We start from the raw sequence: 26574 nt of genomic DNA, 5'->3' as shown, positions 1-26574 counted from the left end.
CTTTCAGATGAAGGGGAGAACCTGAGCTTGTAACATTGTGAATCCCAGCTTGTACCTAAAGAATGATTATGCTTTTGTGAAGACTGCAAGCTATATTTTACAGCAGCCACATTCATGTATTAGTGCTATGTGTTGCACAAAAGGAAGAAATACTGCTAAATACAGTCTGCTTCTTGACCATTCCCTTTACCCAATTCAGTTACTCCCTCTGTGCTTTTAGTTTCCCAGTAGTTGTTTCCTTACAAGATGTTTGCTTTCAGTTCCTTTCTGTGTCAAAGAAACTGGGCTGCTGTTTACTTACTGTTGGCTTCTTATTTTTCAGATATATGCTGCTCTAATTAATTTTACTTGGAATCAAGCAAATGAGGCGAAGCAAATGTATTCTTTTGAATGATTTACAGAAAGCCTGATTTCAGTCTAAATTACTGTACTTAGCTAGTATTATTGCTCTGTTATCTATTCCAAACCTTTGTTTTAGGTCTGCTTGACTGGTTGACTGGTCTCAGATGAACTCCCTTTTTAATTCTGTCCATCATTTCTTCAACAGCTTGTCTCTTCAGATCTGTAACTTCTTCACCTGTTCCAAAAATCAAAGAGCATATCACATGCCAGACATGAACTACAGAGAAATAGTAAAAAGACATGTTAAATGGCCTCCTAAACAGCTTGCTTGCAACATATAGCCAGTTACCATAATCATAAATTAGTTTTAATAATGAAACAGCATTTATATATACAATATACTTAGCTATACTCCCTGCAGTAGGTCTTCCTGCCTGTATGTGTGATGCGTATTGCCCACATACTATCCAAATCCACGTTTTTCCTCAGTTTTATTAAAAAACATAAATCATAAGCATACATAGACTGATTTTTCTCCCCACAAGTGGGCTGTTCACAGGGTTTTCTTGCAGGACCACTACCTCACCCTTAATTTTCCGCCCCACACAGAGGCACTTTACCTTACATTGCATTCATCTGCATGGTAGCAGAAACCAGAAATCTCATCTCTAGTTATCAGGAATTCTAGTTTCTGGGTACAGCACTATTAGTGATCTTTGCTATCAGCCAAACTGTCACAAGCTCTTCAAGGATCAAACGCCAACCTACACCCACTGAAGATCCAGCAGGGACTTCGCAGATGCCAAATGGCAGCACCTGCAGAAGTTTGGACAGAAGCAGGGCCCAGATCCTGAAAAACACAAAGCTCCTACAACTGTTTGGAAAGGACTGAAGAACATGGCCCCACTTCCACTCTTAGCTCTTCACTGTGGCTCAGCAGAAATTTCCACAGCTTCATTGAGCCAGGACTAGTTGTTAATGCCCATTACAGGGCTACTAAACGTGTCTTGTGTTTCACGTGGGCTTAAGAACCTTGCTGGAATGATACACCAACATCTCAGACCAAACTACAAACATACCTTTAAGAACGTTGCACCAAGTTAAAGGGCAAAACTTTCATACCACGAAAGGAAACAATTGTTTTTTCAAGAGATTAAGTATCAGGACTGCAAAATATTCAGATGAAACGGGAAGATGTGTGATGAACCAAAACAATACCTGTTAACTTATCAGTGTTATGGGTAATGTAATGAAAGACACTTAACATGCCACACTGAAAAGGGGGAAAAAAGAGTACTTAAAGCAATGGAGAAATATGGTTGACGCTATTCAAAGCTGCAGCGCTGTACCTTATATAACAGGAATTTTAAATAGACTTTTGCTCTCTCACTTGTCAGGGTACTATTGATGATTCACAGAAATGCAGTTTCTGTATTGTAAGCCGATTTAATGTCAGGCTTTAATTTCACAAACAGGCTGTTTCAAATATAAAAGCTTAATTGGTGGTATGGGATAGAAACCACTCATTCTAGGTCCTTAACAAGGGTCAAAACAAGCCTCAAGTTGGATATAATAACTAGATCAAGACAGAACTTTCCTCCTTTTTTATTTTCATTTTAAGAACAGCTCAACTATTAAGAGAAGAAGCACTTTGTATGTGATTGAAGAAAGGTCAGAACTGTTAAAGTTTGCTAATAAATAATGAAAGAATGGGGCGTAAAGAACTTACAGTGAATTTCATAGTATTTCCTGCAATCACTGTTTATAACAGTCTCAACAAAAAGGTGTAATCAAAACATCTAGGACACTTCAAGGTAAGGAAACTTGATAAATGAAGGCAATATAACTGAACTTTTACCGAAAGATAAGATTGACTCTTCATCAGAGAGCTTGGTACAAGGTCACTTCTCTCATTATTTTACCCAAACCAAGAACCTTATTTCTCTCAGACTGGTAACCAGTTCCCAATGATTTCCCCAGGGATTTGCCCAAGTCACCCCATTCCTCTATTCCTCTGAGAAATGGGGGGGTGTAATCCTTCCTCTCCCCCACTTTCTGCCTGTTGGTCCCATGCAACAATCCAGCCATGCTTACATACCATTACAGTCTGCTAACAGTGATTTTTTTCTTTAACAGTTATATTCCATACCTATAATTTTAGTCAGGTTCCCTTCTGCAGGCCCCTTCTTTGTTTAAGTGGCAGCAAATGAGTTAAGCAATTCACTACAAACTCCTGCTGGTTCTAAAGGAAGCGAGAAACAGCGAGAAAAACCTTGGCTATTTAACCAGCAATGCTCGTCTAACTAGCTCTGAGTCTTCAGGCTCTCATGATCATCTGTAAATCTGTACTTAACTCCTGTTCTCAACCTACTAAGTTTCCAGCTTCCATTAACAACAATAAAACGCAATTTCAGCTGTTACTTTGCATGCAGAGCCACCTTAGTGCAAGATTTGTTTTGTTTCAGGTTTCCCATATTATTAAAGGATTAGCATTACCTGAGTGGTAATTTCATAAGATATGAATTGGGGGATGAAAAATGAAGCATTTAACAAACTAGCTCTGTGGAGAGGCTCAAGGCAGAAGAAATCACAAGCCATTTGGAAGTTGGAAACTTCCCTGTATTATCCTGTATATAACCTGCTCTCCACTTAATGCTCGTTGGGTTTGTTCTTCTGCTTCTTCCAGTTAACCTGCGGAAGTGCGAAGTTCTGGACACACCGCAGCTGCAGCTACGTGCTGTAGTATCTCCAGTTTAGAGGTGTAGGTTGAGCCTCTCAACATTGCTACAACGCACCTACTATAGGTGGTACCAAATTGCCAGGGTGCAGCTCAACAAGCTGCATGGACTCAGTGTAACAGCGTGTGGCACGAATTAAACCATCCTGTTCTCCCATCCATCTCACCCAGCACATCACCATATTCAGCCAAGTGTTTATCTTGTCAGGTCCCTCTGTGAGCTTGAAACACAACCACCCTCTCCCCCAGGGAAAAAAAGAAAGATAATTTAATTCGCTGATGTGGGAGAATACATCAGCTCAGTGACGCATCTGATAAGCATCAGAGCCAGAAGTAGAAAGATTAGAACTTGTCTTCAGTTACAGCAAGTGCTAGCTCTTCCCTTCAGGTTTTTGATCTGCAGCCTCAAAGATTGTCCATACTAAAATCCATCTGGAAAATGTAAATTGGATGCTGATCAGTTCAGTTGTGGAGACAGATGGGTATGAGTGATTCACAAATGTGCTTGGGATCTCAAGGAAGCTTGCGGTAGAACAGAATAGACTATTTCAGCTGGAAAGGACCTACAATAATCATCTAGTCCAACTGCCTGACCAAAAGTTAAAGCACATTGTTAAGAGCATTGTCCAAATGCCCCTTAAACCTTGAGGAGCTTGGGGCATCAAACACCTCTCCAGGAAGCCTGTTCCAGTGTTCGACCACCCGCTTGGTAAAGAAATACTTCCCCATGTCCAGTCCAAACCTCCCCTGACAAGGCTTTGACCAATTCCCATGTGTCCTATCACTGGATCCCAGGCAGAAGAGCTCAGCAACTCCCTCTCCATGTCCCCCCCTCAAAGAGCTGTAGAGAGCCATGAGATCACCCCTCAGGCTCTTTCTCTCCAAACTAAACAAGCCCAAAGTCCTCAGCCACTCCTCACAGGAGTACCAAAGCTACAGTGCCAGAGAACACTTCCTACCTCAGAGCACACATACCCAGGCCACAATCACGTTTCTGGGCTGAAATGTAGACAAATGTAGACAGTGGGAGCAGCAGTCAACATTGACGATTCTAAGCATTTGCATCACTACCTGTCCCCACAGTTCACCCTCACCAGCTCTACCTGCAGCACCCAGTGAATAATCCCCACGACTCAGGGCAGGATGAGTCGTACCTGACTCCTGCTGAGGAGGTTTCTCCTTCTTGCTCACGTTGGTGTTGGAGTGAGATCTCTTGCGAATCATCGACATCAGAGACCTTTGGGGAAAATGAAACTGCAGATTGTCATTCTGTCCTGTATTACACACCGTTAGAATGCACTCAAGCACGACACACAAACAGCTTGCTTATACCTGATTACACAGCTACTTACAAAAGACTCATTTAACAGTTCTTGAATGCAGATGTATGTGCTGAATTACCCCCCACAATGCCTCCCATCAAAATGCACCAGCAAAATTTATTTCTTTTTAACAGACATTAGGCACAAATCAAAACACTCCAGATGTGAATATTAAAAGGCAGTGTCTCATTGTGACACATGACAAATTGAAGCTGCTCCGGCATAATAAAAAGAAGGAAGAGCTGTAGATATTGAAGTGAAGTATTATTCTCCAGAGGACACTTAAATATGGTGATCAGTATCTCCCCACCAACTCCAAGTTTGTAATCTTCTTACAGTGTCAAATAATTATCCCTTCACTATAGTCAAAATGTAAAAACTCAGGCAAGGAAATTATTCATCTTGAAGCCCAAGTATAAGCTCCTGTGCACATTTGATGTGTCAGTGGAGCCCGTTGCTCCCTACTGAACGTTGCTCCTTATGGAGCAGTGACCTTCCTGATATAAAGAGCCAAAACTCTGTCCCAGAAACAAGCAGCATCCTGTGCCTTGGCCCTCAAGCCACCTCTATGCACATAAACTTCACAGTGCCTGAAGGAAATACTCTGATTTAGCTACTACAGGGCTTAAAATGAATAACGGTAGCTACTCCAAATAATAAATGGTGCAAATATATGCAAAACAAAACCCCACAACACCCCCACATGCTTAATTCATGCTGCACATTAGTGAGAGTGAAGCGAACAAGGCAAATGAGTTAACAAAAGGCCAAACATAATTGTTCAGAAAATGTTTAGTTTGGATTTCTAAAAACAAAGCAAGATGCACAGAGATGAATTCTCCCTAGTAATCATCTCTATTCATGTATTTAACACTGTAGTTAAAAAGACTCCTGTATATGATTTCTATTACAGAAGGTTAGAAAGTGTCATCAAAGTCCATTCACTTTTAAAACCAAGCAGCCGACATGAAGATTAGCAGAGTTCCTAAAATTCATTAAGCACATCTTGGGGCTTAGTTAATTAATTTGGATCTACTGACCGATACATCATATATTGGCCAGGCTCTCTTACGGTCCTCTGCAAAAATCAGGCTTAATTTTGACAATTTCACCCAAAACTGCTTGATGACGGGGTGATGATTTTCTGTGGTGTTTTGTTGCTGTTTTTGTGGGGGTTTTGGTTGGTTTTGTGGGGCTTTTGGTTGTTTTTGTGTGTGTGTGCATTTGGTTTTTTTTGGTTGGTTGGTTTGTTTGTTTTTTGTTGTTGGACATTTGTTTCTTTTTTGTTTGTTTCCTTTTGGGTTTTTGTTTGTTTTGTCTGTCCATTTGTTTTTCTTCTTTTATTTTTTTTTTTTATTTTTAACTTTTGAAAGCAATTGTGGGAACTCAATGGAGTCTGCACTTTCATCACCAGCATCCGACAGGAAGCGACACAGCGTAATCCAACATATCCTTTGCTTCAAAGGGGTTTTCTTACCAGTAGATTCAGACAAGCACTTCACAAGTCTATAATTACAGCTACCAGGTGGAAAGAAAAAAATAATCTCCTATATTTAGAGGAGACAGGTATCCCCCCTCCTCCAAAACCACAGTCTAAACAATTTATTAGGTTTGGCAAGGCAGACACTGTGCAAAATTGGTCAAGGTGCTGGTCTGTTGGCAGGTGGGACAGGGAATGTGTCCTGCTGGTAAGGAGCCCAAGACAGATGGAGAAAGTCTGTTTTTTATTCTTTAAAGACGCTCCTCCTGCTCATGTAATGCATTCTGCTTCAGCAAAGCATTAACGCTGTGACCCTTGATTCAAGCTCTTACCGTATGGGGTTGGGTGGAGGGGGAGGAGGCAGCGGAGGAGGGGGCGGCGGTGGTGGAGGCGGTGGCGGATTTTCCGATTGCTGTACTCGCTTTTGAAGTTCATCAACTGCATGAGAGCAATAAACAAACTCAAGTGAGTTCTTGGTTTCTCACATCTGCTCTAAAAAGCAACTCTGATGGTTTAAGCAAAAAAAGCTACTAATCCTGGGGTGTATTAGAAGGGGGTGGTCAATAGGTCAGAGAGGTTCTCCTCCCCCTCTACTCTGCCCCGGTGAGACCACACCTGGAATATTGTGTCCAGTTGTGGCCCCTCAGTTCCAGAAGGACAGGGAACTGCTGGAGAGAGTCCAGCGCAGCCACGAAGATGGAGTGGAGAATCTCCCTTATGAGGAAAGGCTGAGGGAGCTGGGGCTCTTTAGCTTGGAGAAGAGGAGACTGAGGGGTGACCTCATTACTGTTTACAAATATATAAAGGGTGAGTGTCAGGAGGATGGAGCCAGGCTCTTCTCAGTGACAACCAATGGTAGGACAAGGGGTAATGGGCTCAAACTGGAACACAAAAGGTTCCACTTAAATTTGAGAAGAAACTTCTTCTCAGTGAGGGTAACAGAGCCTGGCCCAGGCTGCCCAGGGGGTTGTGGAGTCTCCTTCTCTGCAGACATTCAAAACCTGCCTGGACACCTTCCTGTGTAACCTCATCTGGGTGTTCCTGCTCCGGCAGGGGGATTGGACTGGCTGAGCTTTCAAGGTCCCTTCCAATGCCTGACATTCTGTGATTCTGTAATTAACTAAAAAGCCAAACAAGACTAAACCACACAAGTGCTAGGAAGTCCTATTTTTGGCAACACTTCCTACCAAGAACAATGTCCTAGATGCACAAGATTCTCATGAAACTAGTTACCTCCGCCCTGAGTTACTTCTGAAACTAAAGTGACACTCTCTCAAACAGGATTCTTCATATAAAATGACAGAGCAGGTAAAAGTTTATCACATTCCTGTGACGGTCTATTTGAGGTTATATTTGAGAATGAACTAACAAGAGATTAAAGAAATGAACAATTTCAGCATCCAGACTTATCTCTGTCTTGCTGATGGTGTGGGTTTTCCCCACAAAAACAGTCAAAACTGGGCAATGGGCAGAAGTCACTCTTTCTCTCCTGTTTTTGTGTCAAATCTACAAAGTGGAAATTAATTTTCTGCACTTGAAATGTTGTCAAATGCAATTAACTGGGGAAGGGCAAAAGCAGAGAAAGAAACATCTTACATTTCTTTTAGTTACAAAAATTCTTAGCAATTGTTGTGGATACAGTAGGAATTATGGGAAGAGTACAGAACACCATTTCCAAAATGGAAAAGTTCTTTGTCATTTTAATTGAATCTATCATTATGAGAACAATCTTTAACAATTAGTTTTAACTTTAAAAAGAAAAATCAACTAAGTGACTTTTAATTCCAGGTACAATCTTTATGCTGATAAATTCCTCCTGGAGGACAAACAAGCCTAAAGGAAAGAATCTGCTGTGAAGGTCCAACCTTTTCCAAGGCAGCTGGAAGAACTCATACACTACCTAGGCAGAATTTTAAGGCTGGGTAATGTAACACTAACACAAAGCAGCTCTTCCAAGCAAGACTGCTAACAAGCTTAAAGATAATCCTGCTCTTCAGGATCTGTTTCAGAAAAGCATGGTTATACGTGGACTCTTAGCTAAGGAGAGGGACTTTGGCTTCCCCTGACAAGGGATCATACTTAAAACTGGCACCTGCTTAGGCCTTGAGCTGAACAAGGACTGAAAGCAAAGGCACATGCAAAATACTTGACCAGCCATAGCCCCACATTCCCCATAGTGAGTCCACACACACCAGGGGTCCTTTTTAAAAGCAATTTTAAATGAAGAGCATCAGGTCAGGAATTTCCTCCTCAACAGGATGACAGGTTTTGCCAGGTTATTCTTTCACACACATTCTGGACACGACTGTTCTGTGGTTGAAGGCTGCTGCTGAACCTCGTCACATGAAGCACAGGTCTGGATCTCAGCTACACAAAAGCTGTTGCTTCTGGAGTCTCAAACGTAACATGTATAATTCTAATGGACATGCACCACTCACAGTCCCTCAATTATACCTTAGAATGAAAGTTATTACATGATTTTACCTGAATGCTTTAGGTCTCTAGCCTTTTCTTCTGAGTTCTGACACTTCAGCTCCAGTTCCTTTTTATCTTCTTCCAAAAGTTCGAGTTGCTGTTTAAGACGACTGATCTCCTTATGCAATGCTTGATTCTCTAGCTGCTCCTGCAACTCTTTGATCTGCAGTTGGCAAACAATAGCATTCAGTAAAATAAAAGCTATTTGCTGTCCTTCTGTTTGACAAATAACCCAGCAGGCACAGTTATTCCTGAAAACATGTTATAGCAAAGGAGTGAGCTACGACTCCCAGAAAGAGGACAATTTTTCAATGAGAGCTGGACAGATTTTTCTGAAAGATGAGATCCTAACCTGTTTTATCTCTTTCTTAGAGTATGTTTTTAGCCCCAAAGTACTTAATCTATAAGATTTTTCCATTTTAATTTGTATAGAGCTTTTATCATGTAATTAGAATTCAATTTCAGAAGGTTTCTCCATTTGAAGCACGAGAACATTGACATTTTTGTTCTCACTTACTGCTTCCACTGGCAGGTTAGTTGTTTGAACTCCCTTGTCTCAACACATACAGGTGCCATTGGGTGAATTATGGAACACCAGGTTTAGAGGCAGCATTCGGGTGCAGAGCAGCAATCGCTTCCCAACTCCCTATATATACATTTCACTTGAGGATCTAAAGATACAAAGGTTTTATATGAACTGGCAATTATCCTTCAAAAACGCTCACAGGAACTGTCTAACTCTTCCTAGCATTACTTGTTACCAGAGTTTTAAGAACAGGCCTCACAGCTAAGCAAAAAACTTGTTTCCAGGCTTTCAAGGGAAACAATGGTGATTTCTCCCAGTTAGAGACTGATCTAGTCCAGTTTCAAAGAAAATATTTGTTCAGATTCTAGCACTTCAGATCCTATCACAACACTTGGCAGCATTCACCTAACATTTCCCTGCTCCCGTATTTATGGCTCTTCCCTGTACATTTCTTTAGCAAGTGGTCAGAATACTAACATGAACTGGCTACCTCTCAACTGGTCTTAACTCATCCCCCTAAAATACCCTTTATATTACTCAACATCCAAAATATTCTCCTGTTACCTCCTCTTCACTTAATTGAATATCATATAATGCTTGTAATTAAGTTTGCACTTTACCGGTGTCCACAAAAAATACCTAAAAATCAGAGAATTCAGGCTGAAAAACCTTCAGGTTTTGTACTCCTGTCTTGCCAGTGACTCAGAAGAAGGGAATCACAATCTGCTCTAAAGTTTAGTTTTCAGATTTTAAACTCTTCTGGGGGATAAGATCTCAAATAATACTGAACATAAGAAATGTACAACCCTCTTTGAATTCAAGAGGCTTTCAAAGACTTCTGCATATGAAAAGTAACAGTGTTTTACCTTTTGTTGGTGCTGAAGCCTCTCTTCTTCTAATGTATGGGTTAGTTTAGCGTTGTCATCCAAAGCCTTCAAAAGCTGTTGATCAGGAGCCGTGTTTTGCAGAAGCAACTGACTTTGCCTTTTCATCTTGTTTTGTTCAATAAACATCTGCCAAAACAAAACCCACCCCCAACAAAAACAATAGTTAAGCACAGTCTAATGATATTCTGGGAAAAACGGCAGTTGGAAAGAAAATGAGAACATTAACATCGTGTTAATATGGTAGATGTAGAGGGGAAGAAGGTGAAAAGGAAGGGGAAAGGAAGTTTGAGAGCAAAATTTGCAAGTGTTGAACTCACACTGAAAGGATCCAGGTGTCTGCTGAGAGAACTACCCACTGCTACGCCTCAATTACCCACATGTTGGCAGCATTCAGGATTCAAACACGTCTGAATTTTGCTTCCTGGAAATAGGAGCAATCTGATCCCTATCCTTAGAGCTCTGGAGAGATAAAGAGAACTCTGGGTTGAGGGAAAAATGTCTACGAATTCACAAGCCATCTTCTCAAACATATCTGCAAGCCTTGGCATAAAGCCCATTTACTTCAGGGTTACCTGGATATGTGAAAATGGAGTGTGTTTAGGAAATTAACTTCAGTCCCTGCTTGTGTAACCAGTGTATGCACTTGCCCGGGGAAGAGGCATCTCAAGGCAATTTCAGGCTTTTACTGCTGATGCTTGCATTTTTTCCCCCTTCCCAAGTTATATTTTTGATGTGTGGAATAGATACATTGTGGGGGGGATGCAGGAGAAGTAATCAAACAGTCTAGAGATGTGACATTGATAAAAATACCACGCATTTCTTTAGGCTTCACCTAAGCGGAGCAGAAGCTGTCAGCACATATAGTTTCCATAAGAGAGATCTGCTCATCCCAGACTGTTTAGGAACTCAGAGCGGGGAGAGGGGGCGGAATATTGCTTCCTGACAAAATAAGAAAAACAAATCAAAACAAAACAAACAACACCCTATTGAATGTATTCTGCATCTTGACACCTCATTCAGGTTGCCCCCTGGCAACAGGGGCTTCCACTCTGGATAAACTCAGCTGTGCTTGTTCTTACAGCAGAAACAGGGATTGGGTCACGCTGGGGTCTCAGAAGAGTGTGCAGAGGCCAGCAAAGCATCCCACTTGTGGCAGAACAGAGCACAGCCTGGGAATGCAGATACTCCCTCAGACTGTTCAAACACTGCTGTATGCACAGCGAAAGCAAGGAGATGTTTCAAGAATAAAAGTATTAGAAATACAAAAGTTCCATGACATTTTCTTCAGGTTCTCATACTATTTATTTACAAAGCAAAATTACAGATACAATGTGTGGTTTCTTCCCATCCAATGCTACCGCAGTGCTACATGATTGATTTATGTTTTTAACGTAATTGCATTTTAAAGAACCATCAGCTGATGCAGATTTGCGGCCAGTGTTCCACCCAGTTCTTTGCACGGACATTTCAAATGCATCTTCCCAGCAAGAGCCCTTTCTCCAGCTGTACCTGCAGACGGAGAAGCCTCTGACCACACTGAACTTTCAACTCTTCACGCAGCCCGTTTGACCCTGCGTGCCAAGAAGAGGTAACTGATGCGGCCTTAATGCTAATAAAACCTACAATGAACACTTCATTGGGCAAAGCTGTGCCATGGAGCAGCTGATAAAGGACTGGAAGTATTCAATGAAGAGGAAAACAACGAATACAGGCCCTAGTACTATAGTTCGATATAAAACAAACAAAAATTTATAACAATACACAGGCTGCTGTGGCATGCTGCAAATATGCACTGGGCATCAGCTTCCTGTCCCAAAATTCTGCCATCAAACCAGTTCTGCTTGTGTTACCTTATACTAGTGGGGCTGTGGCAAAAATAATTCAAAGGCAAGAGAAGTTCAGAACCAAAGCTGCTCACCCCAACCCAAAAACGTTTGCCTTTGTCATGGAACTCATCTATTTGTTTAGCATTTTATCTTCTTAAAAGAAACAGCATCTCTGAAGCATCATACTTTAGAAAGGCCTCTAAATCACTGCTGAAGAACTCGATACTGAATCAAAACCTCCTGCTTTCCTGTTCAGTCAAATAGTTATTTAACCCTAACAGAAACAACATCTCCTTAGAAGCCGCCTTTAGCAAGCATCGCAGTTTACCTACTGTGAAATTCCAAAGCAAAGTGAAAAACTTGGATTTCAGGGTTTTTTGGAATCTGAAAAATAGTTTGAGGGGCTCATTGCATATTTTTGTCCCCTGAGTTTCTGCCACTAAACCAAGAGAACAGAGTTGTTCCAGCCTGAGGGAGCAGAGAGCTGCCAAAACAAGAAGAAATCAAGTAGAGCAACTTGATTTCTTCAATTTGAGCAGATACTTCACCAAATGTAGAAAATTCATATTCACTTTGTTTCACGCTCCTCTGCAACAAAATGAAAAAAATCATTTTGAAGATCTGGGTGAAGGACTTCAGATTCAGAAGTTTTCACATGAAGCCCATTTTCAATTAGCAAATACATCCCTGCTTACAACAAATGTGAAAGCTTCTTCACCACCACAAACTTTGCTGCTTTTAATTTCATGCTGCAATTAGATACATAGGAATCAATTTCTCATGGGGAGTCCCATCCATTCCAGAATTTACTTACACACATCCTCCATGTACCAGCATGTTCCAAATGGAAGAGACAGAACTAGACAAGATGGTTGTAGCAGATAAAGCAGAAAAGAGAGCTGGTGATTAACTAATTGCAAGTTTTTAAGAGGTCACTCTGTGTGTTTGACACGGGACAAAAAAGACCCTTAGAAATTCATTCTAATTTAAAATTAAAACAATCAAGTCCTACATCAGCAGGGCAGAAACCTGACTGCCTGCACAAGCCTGAATATTAATTAAAGTGACTGCTGAAAGGGCAAAATAGCTAACAGGATTATTCGGACTAGGTGGAATTTAACCAATTGATGGATTAGTTCCGACTTTGCCACCTGCTAGACAATTATCTGCAGAGTATCCCAATCAATGCTAGAAACATAAGTCGATGCTGGCAGAACCTACTGAAACCACAGCTGCAGCTAAAGGCAGATCACAAAGGACAATACTTTGTTTACACCTAGCATTCTGATTTTAAAAATCTACAAATGTTGTGCAAACCAGCTACCTGTCTTTCCCCTCTGGGTTCACAAGCAGAAGCTCTGAAGTGCAGGAAATCTGGGACTTGGCCACTTCCCATCAGCAGAGTTTGAGCAAGAATTGGGGAGGTGGAAAGAGATGGGGGTGAAATCCTGAAAATAATAGAAGTTTCTCCCTTGACCTTTAATGGTGCCACACCTCATTCTAGACCCCTGCTCAAACATCACCCTTCAGAGCATTTGCTGCAGCTGGTTTTTATTTACACCAGAGCTGAAAAAGGAATTCTTCCTCATTAAAAAAGTTAGAAAGCAACTCTATTAGTGTCAAGTCCCTGGGAACTTTGATCCTCATCTGAGTAGCATTCAGGGTATAACTGGAAGCTTTCCAAGTAGCTTCTTTTCCAGGAGCAAAATGAGGCCAAACAAAATGCTATACTATCCACATGTTGCTACATTTCCATCTATAAATTGATTGGGTAGTCGCTACATGGAATAACTTTTTTCTCTTAGCTACAGTTTGAAAGAAGAATGTCTCAATACAGCAGCACTGTTATAATAAGGTAATAATTGGCTGAATAACGTAAAATAAAAACCAGTGGCAAATGCCACCCACTATGAACAGAATAACAAAAGGTATGTGGCAAAGCAGAGTCAAACTTCAGGAGTCTCATACAGAAAAGAGACGATCACTAAACTCAGCAGTTGGCCGTGATTTCAACCCTTGGCAGCACCGCCTTACAGAGTGATAAACCACAGATTTACCTTTGTCACAGTTTACAGGAGCTGATGTCTTTGGCATTATGCGTACCCTGAAGCCATATAGTCTTGTGTTCAGACCTGAAATAAGTCCCAAGAGTGGCAGGGTCAAGGTACCAGTATCTCCCCCAAAGAACAGGCTGTTTGAAGGATTTTATGTGCTGGGGGAACAGAGTGATATTTTCTGATTATGGCCTGTCAGGACACTAAGTGTCTCTAAGGAGGTGTTCAGCTTAAAATATAAATCCAGGTGTGGATTTCAGTTCAATGGCTAATCAGGAAAAAAATAAATATATATATACTCTTTGTAACTGCTTAACTGCACTGTATTATCAAGGACACCTGGGCTCGTGAGCTTCATTGCATAAAAATACTACAGCAGGAAACAATGGCTAGTGGGTTTTTTTGATAGAAGAGTTGACCAACGGATGTATCGTATTAAAATACATTAAGAAAAACACCCATAGTTCAGACATCGACCTAGAAACGCTCTCTCCACACTCAGGCTCAACACTGCACACCAAGCAATGGTATCAGCCTCCTGCGAGTTACAAATCCCTGAGGTTTAGTGGGTTCAGAGGTGTCTGGAGTGCTACTCAGGAAAAAAGGCTACAACAAACAAATGGGATCTATAGTTAGGACACAATCCAGAGAACTTCCTCCAGCACAAGCTGAATTTTAAGTGCACATGGCAGTAGTCTGATCTGAAAATTTTGTATATGGAAGTTACGTTCTTCCCCACCTGGGAACTGCTGCTGTGGAAAGAAACCATCAGGTAATGTGAGATAGAAAAGAATCTGAATAGCTAACATCACGGGCAAGGAGGGCACAGGACGAGACTCTCTTTAACAACAACAAAACCCCCACAAACAGAGAAGGAAAGCCAGAGTGATGCATTTCTGGTGATGTGTCATGACCTCCATAGACTTTCTCCTTCAGAGGAGTCAAAGACTAATCCTAGTTGGATTTTCAAACTGCCACAGAAAACTGAGGAACACAATAGTTTAAAAAAGACAGGTACATAGTGATGGGCAGCCTACAGTCACTCCCTGCTCTCCAGACAATTTTATGGTTAATAGTTTTTGTTAAGATCTGTATCAATGCTAGACTAATAAAGATACAGTTGCCTTGGTTATTTGGCTAACTGCCAGACAACTTCTGATGGGGATATTTCTAAAGAGCTACAAGACACAGCATTAGTAAGTTTTGTGGCTCAAGAGATCTAATTTACTCAGAATGGGGGAACTGGAGTAGATGAGTTAACCCTACTTCTTGTCCACTATTTGCTTCTCACCACAGAGGTTCCTGGAGCTTGGATCTTGAGTGTGAGAAAACTGAATCCCCAACAGCATCGTGACTTCCTTAAAAACACAGTATTATTTATTTTAACAGCCTGTTCTGTAGAAAAGGTTCGTCAAACTACGGCACTCATTCTTTGGTTACAAGGAATAACTGCTCAAGGCCCAAAAGAGAGGGAAAAAAATAATCTCTATTGTTACTTATTTCTTCGTTTCCTGCAGATAACAGGGGTTTTTTGTAGTGATGATACATTCTATAACGCTCTCAGCCTTACAGTATTTAGACACCATCTAATATATTCAAAAATAGATCATATACCACATGAAAAAGGAGTAAACCTCTTCACTTTTTTTGCCAATAGATTAATAGCCTGAACAAAAAAGAGACCAAAGAGAGAGTTTCCTAGAGCACACATCTGTTACCAGTTCACAAGCCTGTTCTTGGGTAAAAGCTTGATGAAACAGATTAGTGTTGCATCATGCTTCAAAAGTGTTAACATTCAAGCTCAGGAGAATTGAAGTACTAACCACTTATCATGTCTCTTTAATTATTATTTCCAGTTCAAGTCAGCTGTACCGCAAATTAATTATCTTCAGACACCAGTTTCTGTTGAACTGTCCTTGGTAGCGCACAGAGTGTGGTACTTGTCAGCACAGAGTTGCTCCACAAATGCTGGTTTCGCAGGACCCTCTCACAGGTACAGCACATTAATGCAAAAGTCCTCACAAAGGAACCCAAGAGGTCACAAATGCATCTGAGGAAGAGTTCTTTGGGAGCTCGTGTCACCAACATAACCAAATCCATCGCACACAACCTCGCGAGCAGTGCAGACATCTGTTAAGAACGACAATACATTTTCCCAAGTCTTATAAAACGATAGCTACCTTTCATCTTTCAATAAGGAAAGGTTCAGTCCCAGATTAAGCAATGTCAGTTGTGCACTGGCCCAGGTAGTGGATGGAGGCATTTTCAGCTGAACAAGTTAAATGCAAACATGTTGTTGTGTAATAGTTACTCAGAATCACAGACACAGGTATCGTATCCTGTTTTAGTGCATCCATAAGTACTGAGAATTGGAAGGCAACACAAGCAGTAGACGAATGATGCACATTATGGATTCACTTTATTTTCTTGGCCATCTGGATCGCAGCTCCTTTGAACGCAGCCTTTCAATGTCTCAAGCTGCAAACTGTTTTACAGATAACCATAAGCACTTGGGAAACCCTTCTTTTTTTTTCCAGTTGTGTGTTTTGAGAAAAAGCCTGTGCTAGCCTCAAAAGTCAGAGGAACCCCAGGAAACCTGCTCAGCACTTTGACACTTCATCTCTATTTATCCAGGGTACAAAGGACAGAAGACAACAGCCCAAGGCTGACTTGGAGAACACGCTGCCTCTTCTCTGGGAGGTTTCCAGAGTAACTTTAGGTGCAGGGGTTGTCTCCATGCCAGCGCACACAGCAGTAATAAACTGTTCACCTTACAAAATATTGTTGCAAGGCAAGATGTACGCTTAATAAACCATTTATGCCAGATTATTTTGTTAAACTCCTTGGATTTTTACATCGCTAAGACTTTCAATTTACTTCTCTCCCTGTGTTCCTCCCCTTTTGGCTTCCTTTGGCTGTATACATTGTATTTTGCTCATCTCTGTGGAAGAGCGCTTCTCAGGGCTAGCCTCTATATTATTGCGATGGCCTTCAAGATACTCTCTGCCTTCCTTTGTTTTCTTATAAACTGCTCCACAAAGAGCTGAGAGATCTTAAAGTGTCTCTTAAAACATGACACTAGAATTCTGGTTAGGCTTGCCAAGATTCCTGTGTTAACAACCCTGTTTTATTCAGATAGGTACAGATTTTTCCATGCCCCCACCCTTACACACACTATTTATTTAGTTCTTTTATGCAGATCCCTGCACCTTCCACAATGGATTGTGACTCACTTCAAACCCTCTTTCATTTTCCTTCCCCCTCTCCACACCACGGCTGACAATATTTACTCAGTTTCTTTAGAACCTCTAAAGAGCATGAATTCGAATGTTTGAAGTTGGATCATTTTTGATTAATTAAATATATATTATGGTGGTGCCAGCAGCGTGACTATAATTAAAGCTGTATCGGATTATTTTTTTAATCAAAAGCTCTGATTTTCAAGTGTTCGCTCCATTCTATATGCACTTGCTCCCTCCCTCTCTCGCTCCGTCTTTCCGCTCCCCCACCTGCGTTCGCTCCTGTACACACGCTCATCTGCCCATTATCTCTCACACCTGCACTCCCAATTGCTCACGTTCTGTGGCAAATCCTCCTCGCTTGGCAGGAGGGCAGGACGCAAAGGGCGTCCCTTCGAAAAGCAGCCACAGTGCAACACTGGGAGGGCAAAGCTAAAAGCTGAATCCAGCCTATGGAGAAAGGCATTCATCTGAAAACACGGGCTAACTTCCCCAGCCAAGGCAAGGTTGAGACACCTCAGGCCCTTAGAAAGACGTGCTCACCACCAAACTTCCCCTCCACAGGCATTAAGTCTGTATTTTGGTGAACTAAAAGCCACATGTAGGCTGCTTGAGGTGTCACAAACAGTAATACGAAACACTAAGACATCCCATTCTAAAGTCTATGCTGTGGTGCTGCAGTGACACCCCCGTCACTCAGAGCCTATTTCCTTTCTCAAAGTGCTCCAGATGACTCCAACACAAAGCACTGAATGTGCAGCATTGCGCCCTACTCAAAGCTATTCCCTTCTCTCAACACTGCACAGTTTATCACAACCCACCACTGTGCTTCTGCAAAATCCAACCTAAAATCCAGCAGGATTTTCTTTTTTTCCCCAAGAAACACATTTTTTAGGGAGATAGAAAACATGTGGCTGATGAAAGCAAGCAGAAAATCCATACCCATCCTTAGTATAATCCAAAGAGCTTCTGTAAGTGCATGCTGGAAACCTCGGCTCTCAAAACACAGCTGCGACTTTTCCATACAAGAGGGAGCTCACACAGCACCACAGCATAAAGCTTTGCTGTTGGGGGCTAGAGCTTCTCTCCGATGTCTCAGGTCACTAAAGGGACAGCATCGGTGTGAAACCAGGCCAATGGTAACAACTTGTAAAGTCATTTCTAATGCTACTGGTTTCCCAAATGCAGAGGAGCAATGCCTTTGCTGTCACATGCTTCTGTATTTTAAAAAACTTTCCCAAAATCTTTCTGATTAGCATGATAACAAAGGAAGAGAAGTAGGTACACAAAGGGAAGACTAGCGCAGGCCTGAAGCTCCCTGGTGTAGTGACTCCGTTTTCGGATGGGAGAACTTCATGGAATAAAAAGCCTCAACTGAAGAGTTACGCTGTCAATCTGCAACAACAGGGGCCCATATTTTTGGAAGAGATAACTACTAAATAATGACAAAACCCAGTAAGTACCTGTTTGCAAATAATCAGCATCTCTTTGGCATTGTACTTAACAGCTTGCCTGTCACTTTGTTATTCAAATACAAAAAGTACTTTAAATATAACCTTTCAAAATGTATAGGTGTCTGAATATTGCAGTTATGAATCTAAACGTTCTGGGCCCAGAGTACCAGATTATACTCTTTTATGATCTGAAAACCAGCTTAACTAAGCTTTTACAAATCACTCATTTCTGAGAGATGTAAGACTTTATGTACAATCTTCTGTTGTCAGTTAACGAACAGAAGCACGTAATTGTTCTGTACTTCAGAAGATAAAGCAACAGTAGGAGACACAAGACAGATACCCTAATAACACGTGCTAAATGAACATGCTTAAACATCCCTAAAAATTTGTTTCCTGACAATAACAGTTCTGTAGATATTATAGTCAAACACCCCTAATAAAACAATAATACCTGCACAATCTCAGAAGTTTTTAAAAAACCTGTGTTTTAAAAATAGCTATCATAAAAGCATAGGTAATGAACAAATCCAGATTTCCTAAAATTTAAAAATAGTTGCAAGAAGGTAATATTTTTCATTTATATTTTAAATATAAATATTTCCTATTTGTAAAATATTTTCCCAATGAATACTTAACATTGGCAATGTTTTGTTTAACAGCTTTTGGTCACTAATACATACCTCTGTCTTCTAGTAAATTCAAATGGAATTTGCAGATCTCACTTTCGTGTCTGAAAAACCCCAGTGAGACTTTGATCAAAATGTAAATGGCCAAAATGCACTGAAGCCACAGCAAAGGGAGGTGTCCAGTGCTGCTCAGCAGAGGAATTTGGGCTTCATCCCACAAAGTTCTTAAAACTGGGGTTCACAGGAGGCTGCCTGCGCAGTCTCCTGGATTTCAGAAATCACTCCTGTTGAGTGATTTCTCTCCCACCTCTCTTGATACTAACAGCATCCTGAAATGTTCATCTCTACGCCTAAAACTTGGGAGTTAACAGAACACTTAAATAATTAGGTAATAATTTCCATTTCTATCACTTCTTATTGTCTTGGGGGAAAACGTGCCAGCTGCTTTATCTTTGCCTGAAGTACAGCTACATTTTCAACATGTGGCAGAGATACTGACAACAATAGGCAGGAGACTGCAAGTTTGTGTATATATACAAGTTACATAAATTGAAATTTACTTCAGTTACAAGTCGACTTGCTGAATGATCGAAGCTCCAGTAAAGGAATTGATACGCAGGAGTTTATCTAAAGCTAGGTTACACCATATATCAGTGTGAATGAAAGAGAATCTGAGCACCCAGCCCTGTTATCCAAATGCAAGTGTTCCTACAAACAGAAATTGATCTGCACATAAAAGTTATTAGTTTCTGCCAAGTTAGCTTCTTCAGTGTGTTTCCCAAAGGGTCAACGGGGTGACCTTGCAAAGGAGAGAAGAGGAAAGGGAAGCAAAAGGTGGAATGAGGAGAAAGAGAGCCAGTACCCTTGGCCAGAAGCCGTAAAGTTCTCCAACCTTTTACATGGCAGAGTAAGAGACAGAGAACGAGTGCAAACAATGTCTGGGTCGACTTCCTCAGCCCCACCTTACAGGTTTTCACATTTACTTACAGTTTATCTCAAATCTCCCAAAACCTGGCTTGTATAAAATGTTGCTGTATGATTCTGCTCATATACAAGACACTCAAATGCCTAGTGAAACCCACAAGATTAACAAAACACAGTAAACCTATTCACTGTTTTCTGTACAGGTTCAAAATGTATATATGCCCTTGCTACAATCACTGAATGAATGCAGTTAGATGTATGGGAGTTATCAAATATATATATATATTATTTTTTTTCAAGAGAGTAACAGCAGCAGAAAAGACAAGAATCGAAAGAGCTCCTTACTCAGACAAAGCTGACTTCCTGAAGGCTAAATAGCTACTTGCTGGCAAGCACAGTTTCAAAATCTAAAATCTACTTCATATCAGATGTTTCCTTTATTTACAACATTTCAGTACTGATGACTCATGTAATTTTGATATATAATTGTTATATGTGAGCTGTGTGTGTTATATGTGTTATATGTGAGCTGTGTGTGTTATATGTGTTAAATGTGAGCTCCCTGAAAAGTGATTACTTAGGAAGCCTAACTTTTATTAGCGAAAATACTGATGCATGGCTCAGGATAGAAATGCTTGAAAATATAATCCAAGTGCAGAGCTCTCAAAATCTAGAGTGCAAACAGAAGCAGCTCACTAGAAAAAAAGGAGTTGTTATTTGATAGGGCTTCAGTCTATCAACAGAATGAAAGAGTTCATCAGCATTTACTAAGGCAAACATTGCCAGTCACAAGCCATCAGAGCAACCACCGGCCACTCCATAACGCAACCCAGTAACTCATTTTCCACTTTGGGAGTTTATAACTTTTCTAGAACATGGAAACAGTTTTTTGCAGCTTGAATGCTCCTTGCAATAGGTTATTTGAGAGGCATGTGCTAAATAGCAGCCAAACTTGCAGAAACCTCAACTAATACCATATTTTGCAGTGTTTTTTTGTGAGTTCACGTTATTTTTTTAGGAGAAACACAGTGCTTCAAATTATATCACTAGAAAGGCAGCTAATCCTTCCCAGATCCAAGCATTACAGATAGCACAGCGAAATGTGACTGACTAAGCCCATTATCAATTTAAAACCTCGCTTTACAAGAGGAAACAGGTAAGACTGCATAGATAATTCTGAAGTGCTTCATAAATGCTGTTGAAACAGTAAACCCATTTTATGGACGAAATACAGATGTTAGCTAAGTAGTACGTGAAAATTCAAAGACATCTTTTGTATAAGTACTGGGAATTGAAATCAAGTCAGCTAAGCTGGTATGTTTTTGCCCAGTCACAATGTCTTCATTTTACAAGATCCCTTTTTCTTGACTACTCACCTCTTGTGCAAACGACTCTGCTTTCTTCCGCAGGTTCTTTTCCAGTTCAAAGTTTACATGAAGCTCTTCATACTCCTCTACTGCCAGCACAGACACTGTTTATAAAACAAGATCAGAAGTAGAAAGGATCAAAAGAAGACAAAAGTACTGCTTGATTTACCTTGTTATTCTCCAGTACCACGAATCCTTGAAGGAAAGCAGAACCTAATTTCACATTTCCATATACAGTCTGCTTTGCAATATTTGTCTTCTTTGCTCTAAACCTCACTATATACATGCACAACTACAGACCTTCTGAACAGAGTAATACCCCTCCCATCCAGACTCAAAATCTCCAGTAACAGGCATCACGTAGCACAGATCGTATTTTGCCTCTTTGGGTAGAAGCAACCAAAGCCTCAAGAGAGCCTTGCTCAATATACTGAGTTATTCTGGAGGCACCTGTATCTGCCTACCTGGTCTGAGAGAGGTTTGATGTGTCCCTTTACAACAGAGATATAAAGGAGCCCCAAGAAGAAAGCAGCGCAACTTTGTGTTCCCTGTATTTAAGCTGTACTCACAAAAGCAAGGCTCATATGGGTGGCTAACGCTAAGCACGGGGCACGCTTCCCAAACCCATTCTGAACAGGTCTCAATCCAGGATCATCTGGAAGTACTTGGGTATCATTTATTCTCAATGTGTCTCAGTGACCGCTTATCTTAATGAGCTTTAGCTCTTACTGGCTGAAGACCAGTTTGCAGGGCAATGACATGGGATTTCTAACACTGTTGTACACAAGTTTCTTGGTTCTTTTGGAGATGAGCATAACAGTTTTTAAAGCTACACACAGTAGTGGGATACACAGCCCAGTTCACCCAGCTCTCAAAATGATGTTAACACAAAAAAACCCAGCGAACAACACACACACTAAGAAAGACGTAAGATTAATTCACCAACTCTGATAGAAATGTATTGATGACACAGCTCCAAGACAGCGCCCCATTAACACAGAATACAGTACGTATTGAATAGATACCTTGGTAGCTCATTTCAAGCACACATAAAAATCTAGCTTTATGTTGCCAATGCATTAGGACCTCGCCTGGTGTAACACCTCCTTCCTGGAGAACAGGCAGGTGCAAAACAATGGGTTATTCTTTTGAAACATTTTCAGGAGAAACACAGAAACGTTTCATCTGCCACACTACCCCATCAGAAGCTCCTTCAAGCTGATCTTTCTAATCAACCTATCTGAAGTCTGGTGTTTCAAGGGTCTGGCTTAAGCAATGCAGACACATGGAACAGGTAAGAGATGAACACTTGGTGGAAGCTTCCATGAAATGCTGTCACATCTGTTGCCTTCCACTTTAAGAAAACATGAAATGGCCCAGGAGACTTTCAACCAAACAACTTTTGAGAAGGCTAAATAAACAACAAGAGAAAAAGGCACAGAAACCAAGCCACTAAAATCTTTCCTCTCCCCTCTAAACTTGTTTTGGGTCACCTATTTCTCATGTGGAACCACTCACCTTCATTAAGCAAAAGATCTTCTGAGCTGTATCTCTTTTTTGACCTTCTGTGTCATGGTGTTACCCCTCATCTCTTTCCAAGAAAGGAAAGTCCCTGCGTTCCCTCCATAACTTGGAAATCTTGTTTACCTCATTCCCAGGACTCTTCCCTTTTCCTCATAACCCTCTGAACGCACAAATTGCTCCCAGGTCTTTAGATATTTAAAATTATTAGCTGTGTCCTGACCTACTGTTCTGTAACATGCTCTTTGTACAACATAAAGCTCTGAAGCTTCTGCAAAGGACGTAGCAAACTGGCAGAGAACCTGCTGAGACCACATACCTCTATTACATTTCTCCAACAGTTTTTGCTGCTTATTAACTTCTGTTGTCAAAACAGCCTTTTCTTCTTTCAATTTATTTACCTAGAAAAGTATAAAGAACAAATCAAAATATGAATATTTTAGTTAGTGGCATAAGGCATATAGCACATACATAATGTAAGCAATATTTTGCTTTCAGTAATTCTCTTTCTGTTTGGCTTGATGTTAAGGTTTCCAGTGGCCTGGAAAGCATTTTTACCCCAACTTGCAGACCATACAACAGATGTAATAAAGGGTTATGGACTAATCCTCCCATGGCCTATTCGCATGGCACGTACCAGTCACAGCTGCAAATATCACATCTCTGGAACCTTTCAGGATGAGGAGCCATAGCACCTGGTTGAAAAGTTACTAGTCTGCCCTTGACTGTTTGCATTTTAACATAGTCAGGCTGCTGTTTCAGTTTTTTTCCTGGGCTCTGTTTATTGTCCAAGAGCTGTCAGCTGTATCTTTCTGAATGCAAGTGTTGCACAGACAGGAAGAGCCACTAAGTCCTGATTTGCATCAGTACATGGCTTCGCCAGCTTTCAAGCAGGAATGAAACTCTGCTGGCTCAAAAAGCCAATTTGCTGGTCTAATTACGACGACAGGGCACTGCCAATGGCTAAACACAAGGATATGCTCAATGAAGTAGCACCAGTGATTAAACTGGACATTCTCCAAAAGTATTTCTTGGACATCCACAGGTTTAAGGAAATCCAAAAAAAAACCCACAGGGTGTCAGGAAGGGGAGATGAGAATTATATTATGGGCATTAGGACAGATTATGAAAAGTCACGTGCCAGCGACAGCAGCAGATTGGAGTCAGACGTTGAGTTCTAGGTGTATGTCCTAAGTGCTCCACCATACGGGCAGGCTGGCAGGACTTGCGATTAGATGGTATTCAATTAACTTCACAACTGAGCGTTTTTAGCAAAATTAGATACAAAAAGTACTGACTATACGCTAACGTGGTCTCGCCTTCCATGGTACAATACATACTTCTTCAATTACTTCTACAAGCTTGCACCTCAGGTTTTCCAGTTCAATGGCTAAGGTCTTCTTTTCCTCATGAACAGATAAGATTTGATCTCGCAGCTCTACAGTTCAAGAAAGGAAATGAAAAATATATTTTATTCTTGGAAGAAAGCAACAAAGGAAATGTCATGGCAATGCAAATACAGTTGAGTACGAAGCACCTTAACTGCATCAGTTGTATTCAAGGTACATCCTCAATAATTCAGGAAGTTTGCGTAAGTGTCAAGTAACAGATCTATAACTGGGCCACAGTTTCAGATTTACTCTAGTGAGGCAAGCTGCCTCCTTCAGTACTGCTGTCTTTATTTGCATTCTGAATGATTCATTTCCTGCTATAATGGGGCCAATCCTGCCACCACAGAGTGTCCTCAGTCCTGCTCAGGAGACTGTCACATCACAGAGACTCTGGTTCAGAGGTAGCAGAAAGCAATTTTTAATAGGCATCCTTTAAAACAAATTAATGCACGTCAGCTCTTTTTGGATCGTGGGTTCTTGTCATATGGGAAATAAACAAAACAACAGGCAGTTAATACTTGGGAGGTTTTCGCTGAAGAAATTGTCCTGAACAGCTGCCAATTTATAGTCTTTGTAACATTATGGGAACAGAGTCAGAATATAACCTTTACTGATGGAAGAGCTAATGCTTGTAATTTTCCCCTCAGAATTTTTGTTCCTTAATTATTAAAATATGAAATAAATTAAATTCACAATGGAATAAAACATTTGATTATAATCACTTCTTCACAGGAGATCAGTTTGCATACATAACGTATAAAGGTTTAGGTTAACATAAAAACACGGCAAAAATATAAACTTATTGATATATATTAGCTTTCAGTAAGTGCTCTCATTCCCTACCTGCTTCCAGTATTTCATAGCACTGCTGTTTGTTGAATATCAGCCATGAGTCGGGAAAACTGTTGCTAATCAATTGCAGATGATGATGATATGCTGGATGTCATTCTGTTTGGCCTCACACCTTGAAAATGTTGATTCTCCCCCAACCCCCCCTCTCAATTTAGGAGCCTTAGATTTACTTTCCACCAAATTAAAGGCACACACTTTCTAAAGTAAATAAAAAGACCTGTTTTCCCAGAAGATTCTTGAACCAAATCATCTGATTTAGTTATTTGTACTTTCCAGTGAAATTAAGGGAGCAAAAAAAGTCTCACTGAAATTTGTGGTACCTGGATTAAGTCAGGTCTTACAATATTTGTATCAACCTCATTGTCCCAAATGTTTATAAATACGTACAAGAAATGTTTTTTCTCAGATATAGGGTGTGCACTAAACTGCTTGATCAAAGCAGTTGAGTTTTCAGTTTGTTATATCAAAAATGACAGCTAAAACAGAAGAAAAAACCCAAAACCTACAAATTAATTACAGGTACTGTTCTGAGACCACTCTACACTTCCATTAAGAACTACAGCTTTACTATCACCTTTCCCTAACACATGAGATACCTTCCTCCTTTTTTTGCTGAGAGACAAATTTTCAACCCTTTAATAAATGAGAGGCTATTAATCAAATAGCCTCAGATTGTATTACCTTATTTGTATATCCTTACAGAAAAGCAATTGGAGGAAAGGAATCACTCCAAGAAACACAAGAAACATCCAATATTTTGCTGAATGATGAGAAGGCTAAAAGATTTCCAAGATCCCCAACACAAAACACAAGTGTTTGGAACCATACACATGCATAGAAAAGCAAGAATTCACTTTGGGCAACATACCAAACCATTGAGGGGAGTTTTGAAAAAGATTTCTTTCATTGCATATGGTCTTTTACTCAACAGGTACTCCAAGACGTAACTCCAGATTTTCCCCTGAAGACAGATGCCACACACCTTGGCTTAGGCCAGGGACACAGCTCCAATTCTGCCTTTTGGTACATGGTGTCAGATCACTCCGCCACCACACACACACACACTGCTCTCCAGGCACAGGGATGGAATATCTTCTCCTATAGCAAATGGGCTGCCCATGCTTTTAAAAATACTCAGCACTCATGAAAATAAGGTCATTAACATCTGATAATAAGGCCCCAGTGAGAACCAGAAGACAGGAGTTCTAAATCCTTTACAACACGCTACATTTCGTTCTTTAATGAATTCTTTATCAAGACAGAAAGCATATGCATCAGAGCCTTTCTAAAATATTTCTCTCATTTGACCCTGTTACCCTCCTAACCACATTCTCCTCTGATCTGCAGCCAGTCTCTTTGCTCTCTTTAAATGTATCCTTGACATCTTACTTCAAATAAAAGACAGGAGGAACTCCAGAGTCTTACTTCTGATTCAGATGAGTTGCACGGTGTGGATCACACCATTCTCTGCTTCTTCTCCTACATCTATAGGATGGAAAACTGCTTATTATAGAACGGTACCCATGACATCTTATTTCTTGGGTGGGA

The 26574-nt window shown here is 40.7% G+C and overlaps 1 protein-coding gene across 1 annotated transcript in view; it reads right to left on the bottom strand.

Moving 5' to 3' along the window:
* SHTN1 (shootin 1) overlaps positions 1-26574 on the bottom strand; it is a 65371-nt gene that overhangs the window by 14639 nt on the left and 24158 nt on the right. Inside the window, exons 6-13 of the mRNA XM_065066912.1 lie at positions 24124-24221; positions 23103-23184; positions 21272-21366; positions 9749-9895; positions 8366-8519; positions 6214-6319; positions 4234-4316; positions 468-577 (exon numbers count right to left, since the gene is read on the bottom strand). Coding sequence (XP_064922984.1) covers positions 468-577; positions 4234-4316; positions 6214-6319; positions 8366-8519; positions 9749-9895; positions 21272-21366; positions 23103-23184; positions 24124-24221 — 875 coding nt within the window. The remainder of the gene's footprint in view (positions 1-467; positions 578-4233; positions 4317-6213; positions 6320-8365; positions 8520-9748; positions 9896-21271; positions 21367-23102; positions 23185-24123; positions 24222-26574) is intronic.

Source organism: Columba livia, chromosome 6 (assembly GCF_036013475.1).
Source record: "Columba livia isolate bColLiv1 breed racing homer chromosome 6, bColLiv1.pat.W.v2, whole genome shotgun sequence".
Classification (NCBI taxonomy): domain Eukaryota; kingdom Metazoa; phylum Chordata; class Aves; order Columbiformes; family Columbidae; genus Columba; species Columba livia.
This window is presented reverse-complemented; position numbering and strand designations above follow the sequence as displayed.